We start from the raw sequence: 27,743 nt of genomic DNA on the forward strand, positions 1-27,743 counted from the left end.
AGTGTGAAAAATCGGGACAGGAGGTGGGGGGTAATAGGAGCCTATATAAGAAAAAGATCCAAAAATCGGGACTGTCCTTATAAAATCGGGACATCTGGTCACCCTAACTGTAAAGGAATATAATTAGGCAGATCAACAGTATAAGCAGGAAATACATTATTCCTCAGTCAAATAAAGCAAGTTAGAGTTGAAGTGAAAACATTTGCAGTTGACACAAAAATATTTAGGTGGGTCAATGTTAGAGAAAACTGTGAGGAACTTCAGAAGGAGCTAACAAAACTAAGTGAATGGACAGGCTGATGAAATTTGATGCTGATAAATAAACATTGCAAGGAATAACTATTCATATATCTTACTGTATGGTAACTGTACTGTATATTAACTGTACTGTATATTAACCATAACCATTCAGGAACAAGACCTGGATGTCATTGTGGACAGCTCAACGAAACCTCTGTTCCATGTGCAGTGTCAGTCAAAAAGGGAAAATGTTAGGGTGCATAAGAAATAGGATGTAAGATAATATTGAAAATATTATGATGTCACTGTGCAAATCTATGGTACACCCTCCCCTGGAGTACTGTGCTGTTATTATTATTAATATCTCAAAAAGGATGTAGCAGATATAGAAGTGGTTCAGAGATTGGTGACAACATTTATTATCTATATGGAAAAAACTTCCATATGAAGAGTGACTGAAAAGACTATTGAGTTTAGAGAAGTGATGAGGAAGAGGGGACACAACAGACATATACAAAATAATGAATGGTATATAAAAAGGAAAATTGGCATTCCTTTTTACTCTTCCTCCAAAACAAGTACAAGGGGACATTCAAGGAAACTGCAAGGCAACAAATTTGAAATTGATAAAAGAAAAGACATTTGTATACATTATTATTGTATTCCTAGTAAGTAGCATCTCACCAGGGTTCCTTTGTACTAGGCATATTACATACATACAATAAAGAGACAGTCCCTGCCTCAAAGAGCTTATGTTTTTTATAAACTCAATTAGCCTGTGGAACCCATTGCTAAGATATCATTGAGGCCAAGTTCGTCGCAGGATTTTTGTAAAAGCACCAGATGTTTATATGTATAATGAAAACCACCAGACTGTAAGCTCTTTGGAGCAGGGACCATAATGTTGTTCTGTGTTTGCTCAGCACCCTAGCACAATGGCTTTAAAAATCTCAGGTGAAACCTTCACCACTACCACTGGGAAACTATATTACAGACTACTAGAGCTCATTGGTAAGAAACATTCAGCCTAGAACTTCCTGTGCTAAATTTGGTCCCATTCCTCCTAGCTATATTATCTGGGACCATGTCAGATACTTCTTCTCCCTCCTTAGTGTTTTTATCTTTCCAAACATTTGGCAGTTATCATGTCTGTCCCTTGGTTGTCAAACATATTTACTTCTGTGACAGATATGGGAATTTTCTGCAATATCTTTGGGAGATCTTACTGTATTAATTGTATGTATCACTGTGGGCCATGGAGTGTATGTAATTCAATAGGCGAGGCTGACCACAGCCCTCCAGGAATTAAGAACAGCGGAAGCGGGTAGAGTGATTAGGCAAATTCACTCAGCGTGCAACAGCTCTGAAGAGGTACCACCACCTGGACAGACTTGCATAAACTGGATTCTCTAGAGACTACCAGACAAAGACTCAGGGCCTGTTTTCTGATCCAGCAAATGGACAGGACCATCTGTCCAAGGTAGGCCCAAATCCTTCCTGGGAAGAGTTGGAAGGACTTGACCTATTCATGGGCGACCTTGTTCTGAGCCAAGGTGGTTATGAACTTGTAACAACAGAAGAATCCCTATCTGGGGTTTGAACGACTGTGTACCTGTCAGAGCCCTTGTTGGAATGAGGGGTGATCTCTTGCAAACTTGTTAGAATGATATAGATTCTTTTGTTTTTAATAACTTTTCTGTGTAATGCTTTTACCTTAAAAATAAATGTGCTTCCTTGGAAAGAGCTGTGTGATAACTTAACTGTGGGCCATTATGCTGTTTATAGCCTCTGAGAAGAAGGCAAAGCAGGCGTGCTGACTAGCTGGGCTATTCACAGTGTAGGCAGGAAACTATGCAGCCTGGAAAAACCCCAATCAGGAGAGGAGAGAGAAAGGTATGTCTCTATTTAAGAGATGTGATGGCTGGGGGGGCCGGAAGCCTAAGAGTGAATGCCATTGCTGGACCACAGAGAGGGAAATACAGATGCAGTTGCCCTCAACTGTGACAACTTCTTAATCTTTCCTCATAAATCAATCTCTTCATGGTGGTGATCTTGTCTGAATTCCTTCCAGTCTGTCAATAACTTCCTGGGTTTGAAATACCAGAGTTAAACACAGGATGCTCACCAATGCCTAATTAACAACTCATAGTCAATACAAGTGTCTCTCTCTCACTGAATCTTGGTATTATGATTTTCTAAAAAGAGTCAATCCTAACAGCAAACAACTCATATCAAAAACAACAACAACCTCATGGAACACTTATTTTTAAAAACCTATACATGCAGGATAAGTGTATGATACGAGTGATAACACGTATACATTACTACTGCAGAACTACTGATCTTTTTCTTCCAGCAAATTTCAAAACGTTTCTGCCTATTGAAAACAATATCTTGCATCTTGAACCTTCTACGAGCACTGCTCTCTAACTCACCTGGTGCTGGGTCAGGTTTTGCTGACTGACACCTGGACTGCCTGCATAGACTGCTGCCATCATTGCCCATGGTTAATGGTCTGAGCAGAGAAAAGTGAGGGTGCGTGGGAGAGGCTGGACTTCGGCACCAAGAATTCTGAGTAGGGAACAGGGTTGCTGGGATCTTTTTTTCTCTGTAAACAGAAATACAAATGATTGTATTCTGTATATTGTATATATCTTAATATATAGGTATAGTACACATATATTTTATATAACTTGTATTATAGGTGGAGCAGTAGTAGCATCTATATTAAGGCTGTCTAACACTTTATTATAATCCCTTATTTACAGTTGTTTATAATTTTGCCAAACTTTAACCCTTTGGGCTGAAATTTTCCATACTGACTCTTTGATTCAGGTTGAATTTCTTTGGAAATTTAAGCAAAACTGTTCAACCATTTCCAAGAACACTGCTTAGTTTGGCCAATGTTAAATTTTTTTGAACTGTCTTTTAAACAGCTCTAGCCACAGCTTGGAGCAGAAGGTTGAAATTTAGCAGAGGAATACTCCCGGGGGCAGAGAGGGGCCTTTCACTGTCCTCATTAAAAAATCTGCCCAGGTTTGGTCAAATTATAAGCATGCTGCAAGGATCCAACAACTAAATCTCTGCCTATGCTGGTTTTCCCCTTCAAAATACCCTACGGCCTAGATTAAGATGCATTGCGCTGGAGCAGGAAACTATGAGTTTTAGATCCACCTTTTTCACAAACTAGTGTGAATAATTCTATGAACATCACAACCTTTAGACTATAAGCTCTTTGAGGCAGTGAATGTGTCTTTTCTGTCTGGATGTTGCCTGGCACACTTTTGTGTGCTCAGTGAGTGAATAATATATAATGAACTCAGGTTTTCTTGCAAAATGTCCCATTACTTCATTGACTGAAACTATTGCTCTCTTGCATGGAACCTAAAACAAAGTTTGGTTTGGATTTTGTTTGAAGATTCGAGTCAGTTCTTATTTTATCCTGCCCAATTCACCCAATCCTAGTAACAACTTTCTTTGCAAGATGCTCATTTGCTTCCACAGCCAGCCAGGAATAGTGCTATATTATAACGATGGAGTACAGTCAATAGATGGATGGTTACCTTTTAATGAAAACTGGTCCGCTTTCCTCTGTTTGACCTTGGACAGCCCCTTCCTGTTCTTTATCAATTGTCAGACACTCTGGTTCCTTTTCCCATTCATCTCTTTGCATTTTTGTTGGTATAATTGGCTTTTTGCTGCTCCGAAGGTATTCATCGTCTTCTCGCTCTTTCCATCCTTGCTTTCTGTTCCAGTGAATAGGTGTGTACCAAGCAACAGCCTGAAGAAAAAAACACACTCATTCAGTTACTTCATTTAACCATCAAGTTTATTGTTTCTGTTACATAAGGAATAGTGTGTGTGGGGGGTGAGGGAAGAAAGAGGCGAGGAGGCATGGGAGGTAAAGGTTCTATGATCTTTTTGAGCTGACTATATTCAAGGGTGTGAGCCAGAGAATAATGGCAAGGCATCAAATCACAGCCATTGATTTGATCTTTAAAATCCATTTTCAGTTCTTAAAATTATAGGGTGGATTCATAATGTAATAGCTTTGCAATTCAACTGCTTGACTTAAATTAAACAAACACATTACCAATGCAATGGCAAGTTTGGCCAAACTAAGGAAGAAGAGAGGGGAAAACAATATAAAAAACAGGTTGTATCAAGTAAATTAGATTAATACTGTACAAGGGAGACTGGATAGTTTGAGGAAATTGGTCTCCAGGTCACTGGTTCAAGTCTGGCTCAGGCTAGAAATGGCCAAAAAATCATTGCCAGTAGATTACTTTTAGGATATGTCTACACAGCAAAGAAAAACCTGTGGCTGACCTACGCCAGCCGACTCAGGCTCATGGGGCTCAGGCTGTGGGGCTGTTTCATTGCTGGGTAGACGTCTGGGCTCGGGCTGGAGCCCGGGCTCTGCGACCCTGCAGGATGGGAGGCTCCCAGAACCTGGACTCCAGCCTGAGCCTAAGCCCGAGCCCGGACGTCTGCACAGCAGTGAAACAGCCCCGCAGCTCGAGCCCCGTGACCCTGAGTCGGCAGGCACGAGCCAATGCGGGTTTTAGTTTGCTGCTTAGACACACTCTAAGTCTGGTTTCAGTCTCATTTCTAAATGGACAAAGGTCCACCTCACAAAACCCACCACAACTGCCAATATTGTTGGCAATTGCTAAAGGATTTGCCCCTGGACTGAATAGACATGGATAGCTGAACTTCTCACCCCTATGGGGAGGGGAGGGGGGGCTCTCCAGTTTAAGGAAGAAGCACACTGGCAAGGAGATCTGAAGAAAACTTGCACTGCCGGGGCCCATGTTGTACTGTTCTATGCATAGTAGACCTTCATACTGCCAGCCTGTCTATCTAGCCCCTTTCTTTAGTCCTCAAGGTCTCAGTAATTCACTTGTAAACCCAAGCAAGATTCACAGCCAAGATTTACCCACCTTATGTAATTTGCTCAATTAGGGCTCATGGGCTCAATCCTGCAAAGTGCTCAGTACTGTGGCCCTGATCCAGCTAAGCACTTATGCTCATTTACCTTTAAGCACATGAATAGACCCATTACTGTCAACAGGATCTAGCACTATATAGTCAAGTCCAGACTTCAAAAAGGTATGGAGTGGGTGACACTGGGGGAAAGCCTTTGTCCTGTCGCACTTGTAAAGTGCAAGTATTTAATGCTACATATTCAATATACCCAGAACGTTGGGTTTGTTAAGCTTCAAGACTCCACATACCAGTACACCTGCTCGTTGGCACTTTCTTGGGTTATTTGCTTGCCAAAACTCTGCATGCCATTGCTACTCTTTACAATTATCCTTACATCCGGCCATCCTTTTAAGAAGGATGAGTAGAAAATTTAGCAATTCTATGAATTACATGACAAACAGCTCATGAGAATCAGAACACTCACTTGACCATTAGGTTCACAAAGAATGGTAGTGCACTCTGGGCCTGTTTTAAACCTATCTTGCTCCTTCCAAAGGAAATCTGATGGAGGTTTATGAAGCACTTTAGCATCTGCTGTCCATACCTGCAACAATCCAAAGGAAGTAATCAGATATAGAAAGGATGGTCCTTGGATGTTTATGAAGTGTGTAGACTCAGTAAGAAGCAGCAGGTTTTCCTCTCTCAAGGCTTTTCTCCATGAAATCAAAGCTGAAGGGACTGCATTTCAAGATCTGTAGCAATGGCTTGGTTATACTTATTGTCATGAAGACCTGCTCTAGTGGATTAATAGAGATAATAATGAGGGCATATTTTTCAGGCACTTACATTAGGTTTTGGGGGATTTTTAGCCAATATTGCTAAGAGTCAGATTAACAATAGGTGATTTCTTTTTATTTATGCTGGGTATTTTAATAGGCCTGCAACATAGACCTTTACAATCCCAGTCCACGATTGATTCTGGAGCCTCCCAGTGAGGGAACAGGCAGTTCCAGTAATTTTTTCTCCTTTAGTTTTATACAGATGTTAACAACATCTCTGCATCATGCTCTGCAAAGCAACAGGAACCATGATGAAAACATTTTTCTTGTGTAAAATGATCCTAACTTACTTTTGCAAGCAGCATTCTAAAGGATTGACCTTCAGATCCAGGGTTTCAGTTCAGACCAATTTCTGAAAATTATGTTGCAGTATGGAGAGATCTTACAGAAGCAATGCTTAGTGGGGAGAGTGGGAAACGGGGAAGATTCTTTATGATATCAGGTCAGAATCTTAAAACTTTCTGCAGAATTTTGAAAGTTGGGCTCCTAAATCCACATTTAGGCACCTAAATAAAAGTGCCCTGATTTTCAAAGGTGCTGAGCTCTAGCAGCTCCCATTGAGTTCAGCGGGATTCGTGAGTGCTCAGACTTCTGAAAATATGGATTTATGAGCCTGACTTCAAGCATTTTAGGTTTGAAATTTTGACCTTGCATTACAGTGGATGAGGAGCAGCTAAGTTACGGAAGGTAAATTCTTAGCTATCCCCTCGGTTTTCATTTGGCATTTTCCTCATCTGTACTCACGGTTACAGTAGAATTGGCCTTCATTCTGATCCTTGGTGGGAATTTGAATACTGTTACTGGATGGCCGCTGACATTTTGCTGGAGTGTATACTCCCCAGTGCCCTCCTCTTTATCAGGGGAACAGTTAAGGATCTTCACAAAATGACCACCCGAATGAACTTCTGCTATTTTTAAGTTGCCAATAGCACTAAATAATAAAAGTAGAATCAAAGGTTTAAAAGCATTTCACAAACGAAATACACATGCCTTTAACTATAACAGCCTGCCCTGATGTCTGCATAATAAACATACTGTATGCAGACTATGTACAATAGTAATAATCTGCACTTTACATAGACCCTTTCATTTGAAAAACTCAGTGTGCTTTACATATATCAACACATACTAGCTATCTTACATATTTTTGGGCCCCCATTACCCTCAGAAATTAATTGGTACTTTAAAAAAAAATGAATCATCACAGTTTGCTATTTGTATTTTCAAAACATATGTCGGTTAATATTTTTAAGGCTGACCACACAATCTGGCCATTAAAATTCATGGGAGTTGTGTGGCTAAATCCCCTGGTCAGTTTTGAAAATCTCAGTCATTGACTTCATCTATGTATTTTCTCCCTCCTTTCCTTCCTCCTTTCTTGATTTCCACCTGTCCCTCATTTTTATTTTCCTTTGTGGAGGAAAGGGAAGTTGTACTATTAAACAATGTCCAAGAGACACCACGTTAAAACAAGCAGAGTCCTGTGGCACCTTATAGACTAACAGACGTATTGGAGCATGAGTTTTCGTGGGTGAATACCCACTTCTTCGGATGTATTCACCCACGAAAGCTCATGCTCCTATACGTCTGTTAGTCTACAAGGTGCCACAGGACTCTTTGCTGCTCTTACAGATCCAGACTAACACGGCTACCCCTTTGATACATGTTAAAACAATTAAGACCTATTCTCTCTTTCGTTTCAGACATGTAGCAAACAAGGGTCTGTGATTTATCTGCAGAAAGCAGAGGAACTCCTCGAGTGAGCAGAGGAGCACTTTATCTTCGGCAAGCCCTGGAAAATAAATAAATCTGGAGCGGTCCTCTTCTAAGCAACTTACATGTCAAGAAAGCTCTTTTTAAAACACAGTTCTGGACTATAATGCTCATTACTGATCTTATCAGACAAGTTGTGAAAGAAGTCTGAGGAATCATCCAATTTTCCATGAGACAGCCACTGTGATTTAGTTAATTGTTTAGCCCTTGTTGTAATGTCTTGTCTGTGTCTCCTGTCTGTGTAATGTCTTTCCCCTGGCTATGCATGCCGCCTTCTGTTTTGCTGATAAGTCTAATATGTAGGTGTTTGTGCCTGTATTCAAGCCTGGCCCTACAGCACAAATAGACATGAGTCTGCGTAAGGTGGCAAAATAATAATTGATGAGTGGCAAAAACAACCCACCCACCCAAAAATTCATTCATGCTGCACAGTACGGAGTCATGCTTACACATGACTGCGAGGCTGCCTGCAGTCTGCAGCACCTAGTGACAGATATGAAGGGGGGGGAGCTGTCCCTGATCTCCCCCAACAGAAACTAAGAATACATGCTTACTGAGCACAATACTGTGCTACGCAGCATGTAGGAAACCCTCCCTTCCTTTCCCTTTGCTGCATCTTTGGGCCCTCTGTTGAGTCCCTTCTCTCTCTGGGCAGAGAACACGCATACAAGTTTGTTTGCTCCTCCCATCAGCAGCAGGAGTCCTTTAGGGAACTTCCCATAGGAAAAAAGGGCCTGATTCTCTATGGTACCTTGCACTGTGAACCATGATTTAAACTGATGCAAAGCTAGGGTAAAATGCTGCCCTTCTGGTCTGGTATCATTCATCATTATTATTTATTTGTATTACTGTAGTGCCTGGGAGCTCTAATCATCAGGGGCGGCTCTATGTATTTTGCCGCCCCAAGCACGGCAGTCAGGCGGTTTTCGGCGGCGCGCCTGCAGGAGGTCCGCTGGTAATGTGGATTCGGCGGCATGTCTGTGGGAGGTCCGCCGGTCCCGTGGCTTTGGCGTACCCGCCGCCAAATTGCCACCGAAGCTGCGGGACCGGTGGACCTCCCGCAGGCATGCTGCCGAAGGCTCCAATTGCCGCCCCCACAGCGACCAACAGGCCGCCCCCAGCACGCACTTGGTGCGCTGGTGCCTAGAGCCGCCCCTGCTAATCATGGACCATTGTGGTAAGGGCTGTACAAACACAGAATGAGAAGATGTTCCCTGTGTTCTCACACTTGGCACAGGTGTAGATGATGACAAGTTGTGTGGCCAAAAAGACTTCACTTGCAGCATGAGGATAAGAAGGATAAGCCATATTGCCTCTCCATGAGAAAATTTGCTAGAAGTGCCTCCCATTCCATCAAAGAGAGGCTACTTCTGGAGGAAACTTGGGCCACGTGAAGGAACAAGAGAAAATCCTGGATACCAGGACATATGGGTAGCACAAAAAACAAAACAAAACAAAAAGGAGTTTTGAGCAGGCCAGCAGCAGAATGACAATCTGGACTAGGAACGAAGTGGAACAGAAATATGAAGTTGGGCAGGAAAATCAAGAGGGACATGTGGACTGGGTGTGTGCTTGAGGTATGGTAAGAAATGGGGGACTGGAAGGATAGATGTTAAGGGTAGGATTTGGAAATAGAGAGTAGGGGCAAAAAATATTAGGTGTATCCGAAGGAACATGGGTACCAGTTGGTATTAGGTGGAATCAGGCAGTGCACGGTAGGTGCTTGAGGAAGACTTGTTTCTAGACAAGAATTGAATCTGGACTTAAAGGAACGTGGAGGTATAGGAAGGATAAATATGATAGGGGTGGGGTCAGAATATGATGGGGGCCTTTCTGACACAAGAATGGTGAAAAATGAAGAAGCGGGGGATAGGAAACGGGATTGTTGGGTGGTATGCCAATACAAAGCTTCCAGCTCACTGGAGAATCTGGCCTTGTATTTTTAACTTAACAGTATCCCTTTAATAGAAAACATCCCACCTTTTTCTAAGCCCAGAAGTCTTAATGTTTGAAAGGAAAGATTTATGTTGGTACAATTACTATGACAGGAGAAATATAGGACGAAAGGTTTATTTACATGGATGCAAATAAAGGCCTATATATTTATTTGCCAGTGGATTTAGCTGTAGGTGCAGAAATGGACTGGGGGGAGAGGGGACGGTATAAATATTGAAATTTGTCTAGGATCAGGGCCGGCTCTAACTTTTTTGCCGCCCCAGGCAAAAAAAAAAAGAGCGCCGCCCCGCCATAACCCTGACCCCTGAGTGCCGGGCTGGGCCGCCCAAACCCCCAAGCGCCACGCCACACCAACCCCCGCCCCCCCCAGCGCCGCACCACCGAAGCCCCCGAACGCTGAGCCGCCGAAACCCCCGCCCCCCCCAAGCACCAGGCTGGGCTGCCGAAACCTCGCGCTCCCCCTCCCCCCCGCTCCCAGCGCCACGCCGGCAAAACCCCCCCAGCGCCGGGCCGGGCCGTCTAAACCCCCGCCTGCCCCGAGCACTGGGCCGGGCTGCTGTAACCCCCGCCCACCGAGCGCCAGGCCGGGCCACCTAAACCCCCGAGCGCCGCGCCGCACCACGCCACCCCACCCATGCCAACCCCTGCCCCCCCCGAACGCCGCGCCGGGCTGGCAAAACCCCCGACCCCCTCCGAGCGCCGGGCTGGGCTGCCCAAATCCCCACTTCCCCGAGCGCTGCACCGGGCCGCCCAACCCCCCGAGTGCCATGCCGACCTCCGCCCCCCCAGCGCTGCACCGGGCCGGGCCGCTGAAACCCCCGCTCCCCCGAGCGCCGGGCCGCCGAAACCCCCACCCGCCCCTCCGAGTGCCAGGCCGGGCCTCCCAAACGCTCGCCCCCACCCCGAGCGCCGGGCCGGGCCAGGACGGGCCACCAAAACCCCCGCCCCCCCGAGCGCTGGGCCGGGCCGCCGAAACACCCGCCCCCACCAAGCGCCCGGGCTGGGTCAGGCCGGGCCGCCCAACCCCCCCGTCCCCCTGAGTGCTACGCCGGGCCGCCCAAACCTCCGAGCGCCAGGCCGCGCCAACCCCCGCCCCCCCAAGGCCACGCCGCCGAAGCCTCCTAGCGCCGAGCCGGGCTGCCGTTACCCCCGGCCCCCTGAGCGCTGCGCCGCGCCGCCCAACCCCCCCGAGCACCACTCCAGCCCCTGCCACCACTGTGCTGTGCCGCTGAAACAAAAACAAAAAACCCCGAGCGCCCCCCGCCACTCCAAGATTGGCCGCCCCTTCCGAGGTGCCACCCCAAGCACGTGCTTGGTCGGCTGGTGCCTGGAGCCGGCCCTGTCTAGGATTGCAAAATTCTCTGTACATATTAGTGTCAGATATGGGTCTGAGAAATAAAGTTTGGATCCAGATCCAAATTGCTTTAAAGTTTAGAGGATTGGCGATCTGGATTTGGTTTAGTCCAGCCCTAATTAGTGTATGCAGATGTACTTACTGCAAAATAGATATTGGTGATTTACATTGTTTAGAGTGCTTCCACTCCATTTTTCTTACATTCAACAAAACACACAAAAACGTACTCGATTTAGAGGTAAGATTGCTCAAGTATGAACAGCAAGGAAAAAGTTAAAAGACAACGTTCACATCCAACACAATCCCAGTCTCCAAACATTAGGCCACTATTGTCATTATACTCTAACACTTTTGGTTCAACAATACTACTACCTTAGCTGCATACATGAAAAAAACTGAAAATCTCACTGCAGTGCACAGCCTCAACTCCGACCTTTCACCGCTCCATTATTTAATAATTTAGTAATAATTGCAACTGTAAAATTACAACCTTAGCATTGTTGCATACCGCACAGCAAACGAATTTAAAGTGAATTAAAAATTATAAAATCACACTGCTGATTAAAATATCTTAGTTTATCAAAAACACAAACTTCTACAAAATTTGTGTACTAAATAATATTAGTGACGACGTGCCTTTCATCAAAAAATATACACTACTAAACACAGCTATACAGAAATACTATTGAAATGTGTATACACCCCATTTCATGTCTATTCATAATATGTTATATAATACAATTATAAATCAACAGGCTGGAGTTATGATTGTGCATTGCAGCGTAATTTTATTTGATGGGAACATCAAATTGATAGGAACATAGGGACATAGGATTGGTAGGGACTTCTTGGGTCACCAAGTCTAGTCCCCTGCTAGCGCAGGCAGCCCTATTATATAGGTGGGCATTGAGAGTGAGTGTATTTTTAAAATTTAATGTGGGTGTGCTCAAAAGGGAGTTGGTGTGCTGGTGCAGTTGAATGTCATGATGGTCAGTAATTAATCAAATGAGAATTTTTAAAAAATTGCCTATTTCATGCATTAAACAAGTTTAACAACACACAAATTGAACTGTCACCACATTTTACTCTTTATCTTCTACAATTAGCAGAACTAATTATTTCTCCTGCTTTCTGTGTGAGACGAGATGTGATAATCCCCCACTGGAAAACAGTTCTTACAATACAAGGAAATTCATGAAGGAGAAGGTAAGCTCTTATCTTTCTGCATTTAGCTAGACTTTTCCTGCCCTTGCCCAGTCAAACAGTAGGGCATATCTCAGGATCTGGAAATGCTGTAGAATTCTGGAAACAATTTCAGCTTTCTAACTGGCCTTCAAAGGTATTTTTTCATAGCTATACACATAATGTCCTGAATTACACAGGTCTAGTTATAGAAACACAAGCAGTAAGTGCCATGGATTTATGAAGATCTTATCTGCTAGAGAAATGTCTATAAAATTGCAAGCATTATAAAATTAATGAGAAAGGGAAAGCAGCAGGTAACATAGATTTGGAATTGAATAAAGCATTTGTTATAGAATTTTCTCAGAGTATTAGTTCTTGTTGTCTTGGGTATAAATACTGTCACATGAACTGACTGAGAGACTGTGAACAAATAATAATGATAAACCATGAGGAAGTGTCTTGTGTGTTTGTGTGTGGGGTCCCCTACAGGATGGTGTCAGGTCCCGTCTCATGGAACATGTTCAATTATGATTTGGAAGAGGAAGTAAAACAGCTGGTTAATAAAATATGCAGATAATGCTAAATTGGGCGGCAGATGCGTGATAGGAGGAGAAAACCAGGGACAGAGAAATAACACAAACGGGGGAAATAATCAAAAGCATAAAATGCACTGGCAGGGAAAAACCTGGAAAACAGTAATGCTGAAAGGCTAGAATAAGGATAGTTAATGTGACACTGTAGGGGGGAAAAAGCTGTTCCAATTGTGGCTGCATATGCAAAGTAGGGAGCAAGGAGGTACTAGATTCCCTTTGGATAGCTCTGTGGAAGAACCACCTGCAATATTGATCCTGATTCTCCTCTCACATACACTAGTGTAACTCCACGGACTAGAAAGAAGTTGCTGTTGGTTTATGTTGGTGTAAGTGAGATCAGAATCAGGCACACTGTGTTCATTTCTGGGCACTTAATTAGCAGAAAAAATATTGACATTTTGGAAGGTATTCTAGAAAGGTTCAGAAAAAACGGATTCAGGGGCTGGCGGGATTGATTTCTGAGAAAAGAGTTAAATACATATGGTTTAGCTAGTGAATCACTAAGGGGACAGGGAGACATGGTAATAAAGCAGATATGCTTGAGGGCTGGGAAGTACAAGAAGGCAGAAGAATTATTTAGGTTGGTACAAGGGGGTTCAACTAAATGCAATGGGATGAAATTAAAAAAGGGAAAATTTAGGCTGAATATCAGGAAAAGCTTCCTAACATTAAGATGTCTGGGCCTCAAACATGATCTGTATTGGACAAAGCGCTAGAAAATATACTGTATGGGACAATCCACATGGGTATGAGATGCACTGGACCTAATGGGGCAGATCCTCAGCTGGTGTCACTTGTCCTAACTCCATTGCAACTGATGGAGCTGTGATAATTTATACCAATTGAAGATCTTCCCCATCTCTAATATCTAAGATTCTAAATTAGAGATGGAAGGAAAATATATTGGGATAACGAGTTTATCCCTGGGGCCAATATATTTTATGATATGGCTCCCAGTAGGTTTGGATAAATTTGGACTAGCCTTGTCTAACCATCTAGGGCTGAGTTCATTCCCTGGGTTACCTCAGGTTCTGCTGGTCCAACCCAAACTGTGGGACCCCCCCCACAAGCCACTTGCAGCCCCAGTTCATGGGCCTGGAGCTACCAAAAATGAGCAGGTCAAGCCCAAGAGAGAGTGGGGCCAAACCAGCCAGGAGACGCAGAGTTTCAGTTCCTTTTCTGGGCAGCCTCCACCAGAAAGGCCCCTCTAGAGCACTAACCAGAGTTTGTTAGTGACCCTCCTGCAACAAAACTCTGAAAGAAGGATGATGAATATAATTGCTGTACTCTCCCAACATCAGGGCTGTAAAGTAGGCAGATGGGTTTCATGGTTAGCATAGGGCCTGGTCCCCACACCAGACAGAACCAGAAGGTCAGGAAACATGAGTAAGATACGAGAAATCAGGCTGGGTCAAGAAACTAGGAGGTCAGTACCAGGACACAAGAGCAGGCAGCACTGGCTGCGCAGTCCAAAGCAGGGTGGAGCCCAGTTGTACAGATGACTTCCTGTTCCTCCTGGCTTAAGTAGGGGAAATGAGACAATCAGGAGCTCTGGTATTTCACCAATCAGGACCCATGGTGGAGCCTCCTAATTGAAGTAGGCTTCAAGGAGACCTGATTCTAGCTGATGCCAATAAACCACTGGGTGGAGGGTTGGAGCGTGATGACCCCCTAGGAGCCCTGCAGACGTGGTTTCAAAACCTGTAGGTCATGATACCTAGGGTGAATTCCACTTCTGGGGCAGCTGCTGTGCAGGACTGAGTCTGACCTCTACACTTTTGGTGACTTATCTTAAGCAAACCTGTGATGTTGCACCCCATAATGCTTTATAGAAATATGCTTATGAGTGTAAATATCACATAACTGGAATATATTTTATGCTAGATATGCCATGTAACATATCTTTGCAAAGGTTATGATCTACTGAATATATTCATCCATCCTATTTGTATGCATGTATCATTTTTATATCTGAAGTTCTGAGCATTGGCTCTATGCTTGTATTTAAAGTGTTTGCTGTAGGAAGCACATAGACAGATTTGTTCAACATAGTGGGAAGGGGCTATTCAAGTAATTGGGAGTACTTAACTAACTATGGACTTTGGGAGACACCAGTCTACATCTGAGCTTTCCTGGGAATGTTCAAACTAACATGTAAACAATGGCGTTGGCCTGCAAAAAGCGGAATCATTCATAGACATGTGACTTGCCCAGGTGGCTAGAAACCACATCTTGTGGCTGTGATGTTGCTCAAGAGAGAGAATATAAAAGGCCCCGGAAGCCACTCCATTTTGTCTTCAGACAAAAGATAGCTCAAAAGATAGCCTCTCAACCCCAAAGAGATGCCTGAAAGAAACTGGAACAAAGGACAGTAACTACAGGGGTGTGAGTGATTGCTGGACCCAAACTAGGAAGGAGTCTCGTCTGTCAAAGAAGTTCATTAGAACATCTCTGAGGATGAGATTTACCTGCATTCAGTTTCCTACTGTATTAGGCTTAGACTTGCGTGTTTTATTTTATTTTGCTTGGTAATTTACTTCATTCTGTCTGTTATTACTTGGAACCACTTAAATCCTACTTTTTATATTTAATAAAATCTCTTTTTACTTATTAATTAACCCAGAGCAAGTAATTAATTCCTGGGGAGAAAACAGCTGTGCATATCTCTCTATCAGTGTTATAGAGGGCGAACAATTTATGAGTTTACCCTGTATAAGCTTTATACAGAGTAAAATGGATTTATTTGAGGTTTGGATCCCATTGGGAACTGGGTGACTGGGTGCTAGAGCCAAGAGCACTTCTTAAGCTGTTTTCAGTTAAGCCTGCAGCTTTTGGGGGACGTGGTTCAGATCTGGGTCTGTGTTTGTAGCAGGCTAGTGTGTCTGGCTCAACAAGGCAGGGTACTGAAGTCCCAAGCTGCTAGGGAAAATGGGCTCAGAGGTGGTCCCAACACATCAGGTGGCAGTCCCAAGGGGGTATCTGTGAACCAACCCGTCACAAAACCTTCAAACCTTTGACATTCTCCCTGTCTTGTGGATAATTGCTTGGCCTTTCTCTCTTATGAGGAGAGATTAAAGAGGCTAGGTCTTTTCAGCTTGGAAAAGAGGAGACTAAGGGGGGATATGATAGAGGTATATAAAATCATGAGTGATGTAGAGAAAGTAGATAAGGAAAAGTTATTTACTTATTCCCATAATACAAGAACTAGGGGCCACCAAATGAAATTAATGGGCAGCAGGTTTAAAACAAATAAAAGGAAGTTCTTCTTCACACAGCGCACAGTCAACTTGTGGAACTCCTTACCTGAGGATGTTGTGAAGGCTAGGACTATAACAGCGTTTAAAAGAGAACTGGATAAATTCATGGAGGTTAAGTCCATTAATGGCTATTAGCCAGGATGGGTAAGGAATGGTGTCCCTAGCCTCTGTTTTTCAGAGGCTGGAGATGAATGGCAGAAGAGAGATCACTTGAACATTACCTGTTAGGTTCACTCCCTCTGGGGCACTTGGCATTGGCCACTGTCGGTAGACAGGATACTGGGCTAGATGGACCTTTGGTCTGACCCAGTATGGCCGTTCTTATGTTCTAAGTGCTGTCTTACTGCTTACCTAATGGAGATATTACAGAGGGCTGTATAGGCACACCATCTCTGCCCTTCAGAAATAAAATGAAAAGAAGTTCCCCATAAAAACACAATTATAGAGTCCTACTGCTAAAACAAATGAAGTCTTTAGACATCTGATGGCTTAACACAGCACCTGTGCCTGGATGCAGAAGAGATGATGTCTTCAGCTGCTGATGGTATCCTTCCCTGTCTCTCCAAGGGTCCGGGATGTTGAGCATTCTTCTTTGAGTCAGTAAACAAAGAGCTGAAATAGTCCTGACCTTGTCCTAATGTATTCGTGTCAAGGCTGAGGGAACTAGACCTAGAACAGGACCACTTTGGTGACTCGGTATTAGTGCTGCCCTGAGCTGTTGAACGAACAAGAGAGACAGACAAGGAGTGATGTAAAAGATACAAAATGACAAAATAAAAAAGAACCCAATATTTTTCATCTTTTATTTTTGTAACAAAAATTGCATAATCTCATTTCCTTTCTCCTCCTTGAGTTGTTAATGTAAAACGGTGCTCAATGAACCTTTCTCAGGAAGCTTTAAACCTATGGCTATAAAATGGAACACAGCTGGCAAAGTGAATATTTTGTTAGTGACATGTCGATTTATTACCTTGGAGGAATTACCTTGGGTAGCTAAAAAACAATAAATTATGCCACGGCAGTATAAATGTCATCCTGCAATTTCAGTGCTGCTATTAGGTGTAGCATCAGCTGTGAGTTGGTAGTGAACATATTGAGCCTCTCTTCCACTTACAGAATGAATATGATAATATCCTCTCCTCCTCTTTGGACTTTTCTTTTCACTCTCTGTGCAAAGGACCCAAAAATGTGTGTCCATGCACCACCTGTGCACCCCCTCTCTCACGGAGACTTTAGGATCTGGGGCAGGGGAGAAGTGAATGCTGCTGGTGAACCCCTCTCTCACAAAGAGATCTCCTGGTCTGCCACCGAAGTCTCATAAAAAATCAGCTTCCCCCCAGATCCTGTCAGTGCTTGTGACTCAGTGCTGCTTTTCAGACCTCCCCGAGTTCTGGATCCCAAAGAGATGCGTTGGGGATGCCCTGCCAGGTGGACTATCCCATCAGGTCTGAGCAGCCTCAACTCTCATTGATTTCCATGGGAGTTTAAGGTTTTTATTTAGGGTTACCATTCGTCCGGATTTACCCGGACATGTCCTCCTTTTTGTTCTAAAAATAGCGTCCGGGGGGAATTTGTAAAGCACTCAAAATGTCCGGGATTTCCCCCCTCCCCCAGCAGAGCAGAGCGAGCAGCTGGGAGGGCTGCAGGAAAGTCCCGGGCTGGACTCCGGAGCAGCTGTAGAGGAGCCGGATCCGCCCTGCATTCTGAGCCGGCAGCTCTCCCCTGCAGCCTGGTCCAGCAGCACTGTGCAGGGCCAGGGACCGGGTTTTGTTGTGCTGGGGAGCGCAGCCACGTGTCCGTCTCGGCTCGCACAGAGCCCAACACCCTGTTCTGAGCAGCAGGGTAAGGGGGCCAGGGGGCAGGAGAAGGGGCAGGGAGGTTCTGGAGGGGGCAGTCAAGAAACGGGGGGGGGCTTTTTGGGGGGAGTGGAGAAAGTTTTGGGCAGTCAGGGTACAGGTAGGGGGTAGGGTCCTGGGGGGCAGTTGGGGGGGGTCTTAGGAGGGGGCAGTTAGGGGACAAGGAACAGGGAGTCTTAGGTAGGGGGTGGGGTTCTGGAGGGCAGTTAGGAGCAGGGGTCCCAGGAGGGGGCAGTCAGGGGACAAGGAGCGGGGGAGGTGGGAGGCTGGGAGTTCTGGGGGGGAGCTGTCAGGGGGCAGGAGTGGGGAGAGGGATCGGAGCAGTCAGGGGACAGGGAGCAGAGGGGTTTAGATGGGTTGGGAGTTCTGGGGGGGGCTGTCAGGGGGCAGGAGTGCGGAGAGGGATCGGAGCAGTCAGGGGACAGGGAGCAGAGGGGTTTAGATGGGTTGGGAGTTCTGGGGGGGGGGCTGTCAGGGGGTGGGGAGTGGTTGGATGGGGCGTGGGAGTCCCAGGGGTCTGTCTGGGGGTGGGGGTGTGGATAAGGGTTGGGGCAGTCAGGGGACAAGAGGCAGGGAGGCTTAGATAGGGAGTGGAGTCCTGGGGGGCAGTTAGGGGCAGGGGTCCCAGGAGGGGGCAGTCAGGGGACAAGGAACGGGGGGAGGGTTGGGGGTTCTGGGGGGGCGGGAAGTGGGAGGGGCGGGGGCGGGGCTAGGGCGGGGCTAGGGCGGGGCTCCTCCCGTCCTCTTTTTTGCTTGCTGAAATATGGTAACCCTATTTTATTACCTGACAGGAAGTGCTCTGTACTTATGGGATCTGTCCTTTAGATGGCTAAAACTCAAATCCTTCTTGATTTGGCAAAATTACTGTGTCAGTGAGAGTAATAATGTTGCACGAATTAGCCTCCCCATTGTATTAGTAATGCTGGCTCCAATCAGGCATGCTGATTTGCTTTTTCCAATGGGATTTTCTGATTGTAAAAACAAGATGTTTGAATTTCTGTTTTTCCATCTTACAGTGCATTATACCAAAGCAGTGACACAGTGCAGGCCCCCATTTCAATATCTTGTTTGTAGTACCCTCCCTCGAGGCTCTCTGTGGTAGAGTTCAAATGAACCAGCAGTTCCAATAGTTGGGCAATGAAACAGGGTCTCCTCGTCTTGGCAAGTGAAGAATTAGTTGCAGCCAAATGTAATAACATATGAGTAATAAGGAGGGTAAAAGCTACAGCACAGTGGCCTAAACAGAAAGCCATGGCAGGTGTGCAGCTTAACTGAGTGTGAATTTTGCAGAGGATGAGTCTAACTAGGAGGCACAAAAGAATGGTGTTCAGGGATTTGCTGGAGAAGAAATGGGGCAAAGGCCAATGAGCTCCATAATCAGGAAGCTAGATGAGCTGTTGGACTCTGGTGCTCTGTGCTTGCTAGAGTCTCTGTTAGATCAAATATTCAGAGTGGCAGCAGAACGGGCAGCAGCAGAATGAGCAGACTGTGTTGAAGCTGGCTTTTAGTGATGTGTTAATAAGTCAGTTTGTTTCTTGGATCACATTGGTGGCGGCTTTTTCTGTGTTACTGAATACTATGGGCTAAGGCTGGGGTTTTAAAAGGGGCCCAAGGGAGTTAGGCACCCAAATCCCACTGAAATCCAATGGGATTCATAGCCTAAAGTGAGGCACCTAGCCACAAGCCCTAAGTGTGGGAGGATGCAGAGTTGCACCCTCCCTGAGGACGATGGGGGACACTGCCCCAGGGGCAGACACAGTCTTCCCCCATGCTGCACTCTGTGAACAGGGGGTGCATCATTTGAATCAACCGTTAGGCTGACATAGACTGCTTTCCCCAGCACACTGGCTCTGCTCTGTAGGCTAGTGTGGTGGCTGGGCTGGGCCACAGCCTTGGGTCCTCCCTACCCACTCTCACTTCCCTTGGGGGCAACAAGAATGAGCATAGCTGGGACCACTATTATGAACTTCTCCTGAGCAGCCACATTAGTAGAGGGAGGCTTCTTGTGCTTCCCTTGACCCTTGTTGTGGCTGAGCAAGGGCAGCGCACAATCTGACTTTATGTAAAATGTTGCAGTTCATGTAACAACGCGTGCAGCCTGCAAATACACTGAGAAGGTGGAGGATCTAGAATCGGTTTTAAGTCATGGTGGCCAGTCCAGAATAGACAAGGAGTTATAACTAGAGCTGGTTCAGAATTTTTCATCAAACATTTTTTTTCTACAGAAAATTTTGAATTTGCTGAAACGTGTTATTTTTTTCATTGGGAAAATCAAAACAATTTTTGGGGGTTTCAGGTCAACTCAAATTGAAACATTTTGGATTGCCACACTGAATCAAAATGTTTCATTTCAGGTCAGTTTGACGTTAATCTGCATCTGCCTAAATGGCCACAGTACCCCAAGGGAGTTGTAGTTTGGGTGCCTCATGCCCTCATTTTTTCCTATGGGCTAGGCTCCCTGGTTGGACTACATCTCCCTTGATGCACAGCTGTCTCCCTTCTTGTTGACCTGTCACCAGGCATCATGGGAGTCCTACAATCACCATGCATCATGGGAGATGTAGTCTGGATGGGGACCCTGATCCATAGAGGACAATGGGAACATTAGACACCTGAACCACCACTCCCAGGAGGCACTGTGGCATCTCAGTCAGATGCAGTTCAATATCAAATCAAGCCAAACAAAAACATTTTGATTCATTTCGACAAACCAAAATGAAATGTTTAGATTCAGGACTGTCAAAACATTTCAGTGAAAATAAAACGTCTTAACATTTACAGAATTGGTTGTTCCATGAAAAATTTCAGTATTTCAACTTCTTGTCCCAATTTAGACTTAAAACGATGTCAAAATATCAGAATTTCCCCACTGGATAGAAATTCCAATTTTTGACCAGCTCTAGTTATAACTGCATTCACAGAGCCATGCTATTACCCCATACTTGCAGGACTATATCACAATTCCCTTAACATGATTGTAACATGGCTTGTTCTAGTCACCACAGGTAAAACCATAGAGTGCGATAACATGTCTGGGAACAACTATGTTGTACCTGGATTCCCAAATATGGTTCTAACTGTAGTGCAGAGAGAACCTCTGTCATAATAAAAATCAGGGTTGCCTATGCCTAAACTTCAGAGGGGTAGCCGTGTTAGTCTGGATCTGTAAAAAGCAACAGAGAGTCCTGTGGCACCTTTAAGACTAACAGATGTATTGGAGCATAAGCTTTCGTGGGTGAATGCCCACTTCATCGGATGCATGTAATGGAAATTTCCAGGGGCAGGTATAAATATGCTGGCAAGAATCAGTCTGGAGATAACGAGGTTAGTTCAATCAGGGAGGGTGAGGTCCTCTGCTAGCAGCTGAAGTGTGAACACCAAGGGAGGAGAAACTGCTTCTGTAGTTGGCTAGCCAGTCACAGTCTTTGTTTAATCCTGATCTGATGGTGTCAAATTTGCAAATGAACTGAAGCTCAGCAGTTTCTCTTTGGAGTCTGGTCCTGAAGTTTTTTTGCTGTAAGATGGCTACCTTTACATCTGCTATTGTGTGGCCAGGGAGGTTGAAGTGTTCTCCTACAGGTTTTTGTATATTGCCAGTCCTGATAGCTGACTTATGTCCATTTATCCTCTTGCGTAGTGACTGTCCGGTTTGGCCAATGTACATAGCAGAGGGGCATTGCTGGCACATGATGGCATATATAACATTGGTGGACGTGCAGGTGAATGAACCTGTGATGTTGTAGCTGATCTGGTTAGGTCCTGTGATGGTGTTGTTGGTGTAGATATGTGGGCAGAGTTGGCATCGAGGTTTGTTGCATGGATTGGTTCCTGAGTTAGAGTTGTTATGGTGCAGTGCATGGTTGCTGGTGAGAATATGCTTAAGGTTGGCAGGTTGTCTGTGGGCGAGGACTGGCCTGCCCGCCAAGGTCTGTGAAAGCGAGGGATCATTGTCCAGGATGGGTTGTAGATCACTGATGATGCATTGGAGAGGTTTAAGCTGAGGACGGTAGGTGATGGCCAGTGGAGTTCTGTTGGTTTCTTTCTTGGGCTTGTTTTGTAGCAGGAGGCTTCTGGGTACACGTCTGGCTCTGTTGATTTGTTTCCTTATTTCCTTGTGCGGGTATCGTAGTTTTGAGAATGCTTGGTGAGGATCTTGTAGGTGTTGGTCTCTGTCCGAGGGGTTGGAGCAGATGCGGTTGTACCTCAGTGCTTGGCTGTAGACAATGGATTGTGTGGTGCGTCCGGGGTGGAAGCTGGAGGCATGAAGGTAGGCAGGGATACAGGCTGCTTAGTTTGAAAGTTCTAATAGCTGCAATGCATGCAGGGAAATCACTCCAACCACAGTAAGAAATCATCATGGGGCACAGTTGAAATATTGGGGAATAAGAGCATATAAAGTGCTGCAATCTTCTGTCCTAGGTATGAGTTATAGAAGAGTTTTTGAGGGCTTACCTGAAACTCTCTTTTGTGTAGTCGGATCTGCTCTGGCAGATCTGGCCAGACTGGGTGCTGCTGTGATTCCAGTTGTCATAGTAGCTGCAGAAGCAGGCTGAAGTGATTGTGGTGAGAGCACATTCTCTGAAGGCTGGGGTGATGCATCTATGATGGGAGTTGAGGTAACAGGGGAGTGACCAGAGTATGACAGGTTAGGTGCCAAATGGAAATGGGATGCCTCCATTCTGTATTAAAAACAGTGACATTACGTTCATTCACAATGAGTCCATGGAAAACACATTCACTGCTCAGGGCCAATGTATATATTGTACAACCTCATTTACTTCCATGGGGCTGGATGGGATGTAAACTAGGGCAGAATCTGGTATAGGCACAAGAAACCTCAATATCAACCAATAGAATAACATCCAGCCGGTCCTCCTTTCAAGATGATTACTACTAGCTGATTATTCTTACAATTATTTCTTGACTTTTATATCCTCTTTAATGTTGCATAAATTATCCCAAACATCCAGGAAGCACAACCCTCCCATTCAGGGCAATATGCTCATACATCTGACATATCTAGTATATCTTAGGGCCAATTCTGCTGTCACAACCTGACAGTCCCACTCTCTGGATGGACACCAGTCTGTTGTTATGGGATCCAACCACTGAATCCCATGTGATGCTAAGCTCCTGGGGTCTGGGTAGTGACTGGCCACTGTGCCTAGCTCTGGGTCTCTCAGGCATACTGCCAGGTGCAGACCCTGTGTCTGACACCCTTCTTGGGCAGCAGTACCCCGGGATCCTCCTGCCTAGACCCTAGAACTACTTCCACAGCCCTCCTGAGCCCAAAGTCACATAGGATATCTCTAAACTGCAATAAAAAACCTGGCAATGAGTCTCAGAGCCCAGGTCAACTGACTTTGGCTCACGGGGTTTGGCTGAGGGGCTAAAAATTGGAATGTAGACATCGAGACTTGGGCTGGACCCCAGGTTCTGAGACCCAAGCCCCCCGCCAGGTTTCAGAGCTTGGGCTCCAGTCCGAACCCAAACATCTACACTGCAAATTTTAGCCCCACAAGCCCACGTCAGCTGATCTGGGCTGGCTGTGGCCATGCCACACGGATATTTTATTGCAGTGTAGATGTACCTATAGACACATTCCTCTCCAGAATGGTGATGGGGGCTCTGGTTTCTACTTAACCCCTTCAGGGACACCATGGCAGTAAAGAAGGAAATAGGCTTAGCAAAGGAATTTCTTAAACATACATACTTTACTCTTAAAAAGCATACAAGAGTTACAGATCCATGGAAAACAACAGCTCCTGGTCACAATCCCCCCAGTCTCATCTACCCCTTTTGGGTTTGGTCCAAGTCCTTAGGGGAAGCTAAGTCCATTCTGGCTCCACTCCTCCTTTTGGGTCATCTGTTTCTGGCAGTGAAAGGACTTCCTTTGTCTAGGAAGCAGCTACCTTTAAAAAAAGACTATCACTGTTTTGTAAGGTGGAGAAACTGCAGCTCTCCTAAGCACGGATTTAGACAGAGAGGGGAGAAGGGGGGATTCCAGCCCCTTCCCTCCAGGCAGATTTCTGCATAGAGAGTCCATTCAAAGTCGTTGGTCCTGCCAGTAGCAACCTCATTGTTTCACCACGGCAGCGCCATGCAGTGTTGATCGTCCTTCATTGCTCTGTCACACTTTTCCAGACATAGCTTCCCAACTACATGTCAAGTTCCTGCTACATAATGGATGATCTCATTCACAATGATGGTTATAGTTACAAACAATGTCCATAAACCAAGTGGAATTCTTATCTGGACAAACACGTATTCCCAATACTCTGTCACACTGCTCTCACATACATTGGAGTAAATCAAGAGTTGTCACAGTTTTGTTTGACCCAAAATAATTTTTTTTTTGATTTGCTGAAATTTTTCACATTTGTTTCAACTTTGGTTCAACCCAAACTGATTCCACCACCCCCTTAATTTTTAAGTGTTAACATATAGCACAGCAATATATAGCAGGGATGAGTCAGCATATGTCCTTATGCACCTCTCCCAAAGAACCAATCAGCTTAAAGACTGTGGGCAAAATTCTCTTCTCATTTTTGCAATTGTAAATCCTGAGTAACTTCACTGACATCCGCAGGTTACACCAGATTTACACCAATGTAACAGACAGCACAATTTGTGTAAGTAGCTCTAGGAATCATGTAACATTCCAACACACAGAAGTTTCAAAACAAATATCTCAATTTGAATCTTAGAGTACGGTAGCATCTGTTGAAAACTACACGGGAAGAAAAAAGCGTGTGTGTATAAATAGCCCAATGAAAACCTTTTTGCTCATGCCAACCCAGCTGAGGCTGATGTGATGTGACTCGAGCTTTCAGGCTACAGTTTCAGGAAAAGGGTTGCCTTCCCTAAAAGGGAAAGCATCTGGGTTTCATTTGGCTAGAAGCTGATACACTTGCTCAGGCCATTCGTTTTACAAACACCACTTTCACGTGTATAAAAATGAAGAGTTTCAAAGTGAAATTAGTTATCTACTGTCTACATCTCAGCAATATTGGTGTAAATCCAAATTCCAAAACCTTCAGTAAGGTTACTCAGGAGCTTGCACAGGTGCAACTGAGAGCAGAATTTGGCCCAGAATGCTCACAGAAAATTTGCACAAAGACTGACAACCCTTCTTATTCTGTTAGCTAGTAAAGAAACCTCTGTGGCAGTGAATACCATCCACAGGGCTGAGGCATTACAGCATTAGGCTTAGAACCATATAATGCAATCCTTTGTCCAGACAAAGCTTCTCTAGTCTTACTACTGAATTATGTGGGAGGATATTAAAATATCCATCTTGCTCCATCAGCGCTTAAGATGTAGAGTGTGCTGACTGACTCTACTATAGTATACTCAAAATAAACAAACAGCACGTTGGGACCAAAGCAATCTGTCAGTATTACAGAAGGCAGCCAAGACGTGTGTTGTTTGGAACTTTTCATTACTCCTCCCAAAAAGAGAAGAAGTCTGTCTCACAGGCTTATATGTACTCCTGAAATAAAAATGCACCAAAGATAACCAAAAGTAGGTAGTAGCGGATGTCCAGCTCCTCAAAGGTAGGAGGCTTAAGGCAAAATATAAGTGATTCTACAGAGATAAGTTTTAGAGAAGTTAACCAAGGGGCATGTGAGCATTTACACTCCTACACTTTTAGTGGTTCCTTATATAACAATGTAAACAAGTGCTATATCATCTGGCATTTCTTTAAATACATGGTGTCATTACAACTATGCCATTCTGTCCCCTGAGAATTCAGTCTCTGATATCTGCATCACTTTTATGAAGGACTAAAAGCCATGATGATGGTCATGCTCTTTGGTTACCATAGAAGTCACTAAAACCTGGGGCTGCAGTTACAAAGAAGGTTTAAAAAGTTTTGTTCAACAGAACTGGAGTATATGTAGTCATTAAATAGTTAGTTAATGTTCCTACCCTTTTTCTCCTCCAAACGTGCTTTTAAGTAAACTGATCTCATTTTGCAGGGAAAGATTTTTCTCCTCAACAGCCTCCAGTGCTTTCATCTTGGCTAGAAGAAGATCTTGTAATTCCTGAGAAAGAAAAAGCATGAAATCAGGCAGTTAATATATTTGAAGTTGGTGGTTCTGTTATATAGATATATATATAATAGCCCTCATATATGAAATCATAAAGATCTTAAACATATCCCAATACAATAATAAGATCTTTACATTTAACCTTCCAACCCAAAGAATCCCCAAATGTTTTACAAACATAACTATCTGATCTACATTTATAAATTGTACACAAGGATGTCTTTCTCTACCACTAAAATGCAATACTTAACAATGTCGTGGTTCATTTACTCATTAAGTCTTAAATTCAGCCATTCGCAATTGGTCTCCAAGGCATTAGTGTTCATTACTTAGATTCTATTTAATTTTGCATTTTAAGTAGTGCCTGGATCATTTTATAATCAATAATAACAGCTGTAGTTAAGCATGATGCATGAAAGGTAAAAGTATCATATTTCAGAGTATAAGCTGATTGCTTCAGCAGTCAGGAGGGAAGTACTTACACACACACACACACACACACAGTTAGCAGTGTGTACATTAAAAAAAACACCCTACAAAAATAAAACTCAGCACTGCACATACAATTTTCCCCCTGGGGAGAGGATGAGGGAACAAACCAGAGGGGACAGAGGTTAGTCACGTCACTTAATGCCCTATGGGAAGGTGCTCACATATGACAGTGATGAGCACAGTATAAGAACTTCTATAGAATAGAATAGAATAGAATAGAATAGATACACCCCATGTGCAGCATTGCACAATTGGATAAATGCATTATAGAAGGCTTTTTCCATGTGTTATTAAATTATGTGTTGGTCACTTCTGGAGAAGGATATGTGCCAGGGATCTCACTGGGTAATGCAAATTCTATCTATCTGAAATCTGTCTCTTTTCTTAGTTTTTGGTTTGCATTGAAAACAAATTGAGCCAGGCATGCTTGGGAGAGTATACTGAAGCTCCTAAACAGAGGTAAGAACATTGTGCTTCCCCTGCATGGCGGGAAGTTCTGGGAGCACACTGTGGACAGATAGGCTTTATGCCATGCCCAACGTAGGCCAGTGCCTATCAGACACAACTGACCCCTATGGTAGTGTGTCAGCCTGAAAATATAACATTCAACACACTTTGACCTACAGTGGTGGTCACTGGGAGCCAACATTTATCAAGAGTTACCAGGAAGCTCCCTGTGAATGGAGGGAGGGGTGGTATTAGAGGGGGAGTGAGGGGAGGTACTGAGACACATCAGGGAAGTGGAAGAAGAGGATTGAGGAAACTGGCCTCTGGCTGAGAAGGAAGGTCCCAGTGGTTCCAGCAGCTCCCAGGCTCATTCCAGCTCCTCTGGGTCCCACTCCCTGCTCCCCAGCCTGATCCTAGCTCCCGTGATGGCCAAACTAGCCCCTCTGGGTCCTGCTCTCACCTCTGCCCCCATCCCCAGGTATGTGCAAGTTTACACAGGGACAGAGCCCCCACAATATTTCCATTGCAGGGGCATTAGCTCCTCTTTTTCTCGGTTCCACCACCATAGCTGAGATACAGCAGCGTGTGTATCATGACCATCTCTAGTGGCTAGTCTAACAGGGGATAGTGGTCTCCTATTGCTTTACACTAATGGAAACACTTCCTTAGTTCAAGTGGTAGAGGTCTGTGCTTTGGTGCAGAAGGTCCTGGTTAGTGACCAGTGGTAGGGATCATTGCACATTATTTCCTTGTACTTCGTACAGGAAA

General features: G+C 44.6%; 1 protein-coding gene across 9 annotated transcripts in view; it reads right to left on the reverse strand.

Annotated features, from left to right (window-relative positions):
- The window catches only part of LMNTD1 (lamin tail domain containing 1), a 339,143-nt gene that overhangs the window by 54,301 nt on the left and 257,099 nt on the right, over nucleotides 1–27,743 (reverse strand). For 6 of the 9 annotated variants that reach the window (XR_010592973.1, XR_010592970.1, XM_042848562.2 and 3 more), the window contains 7 exons: nucleotides 25,915–26,030; nucleotides 22,435–22,661; nucleotides 16,628–16,841; nucleotides 6,753–6,939; nucleotides 5,654–5,773; nucleotides 3,804–4,021; nucleotides 2,676–2,848 (listed from right to left, as the gene is read on the reverse strand). Coding sequence is in view for 7 of the 9 variants with exons in the window: in XM_042848562.2 (XP_042704496.2) it covers nucleotides 2,676–2,848; nucleotides 3,804–4,021; nucleotides 5,654–5,773; nucleotides 6,753–6,939; nucleotides 16,628–16,841; nucleotides 22,435–22,661; nucleotides 25,915–26,030 (1,255 nt within the window). In the remaining 2 variants the exon portion in view is untranslated. The remainder of the gene's footprint in view (nucleotides 1–2,675; nucleotides 2,849–3,803; nucleotides 4,022–5,653; nucleotides 5,774–6,752; nucleotides 6,940–16,627; nucleotides 16,842–22,434; nucleotides 22,662–25,914; nucleotides 26,031–27,743) is intronic. The other 3 variants (XM_042848596.2, XM_042848599.2, XM_042848589.2) reach the window with 1 other exon arrangement.

Source organism: Chrysemys picta, chromosome 1, assembly GCF_011386835.1.
Source record: "Chrysemys picta bellii isolate R12L10 chromosome 1, ASM1138683v2, whole genome shotgun sequence".
Lineage (NCBI taxonomy): Eukaryota > Metazoa > Chordata > Testudines > Emydidae > Chrysemys > Chrysemys picta.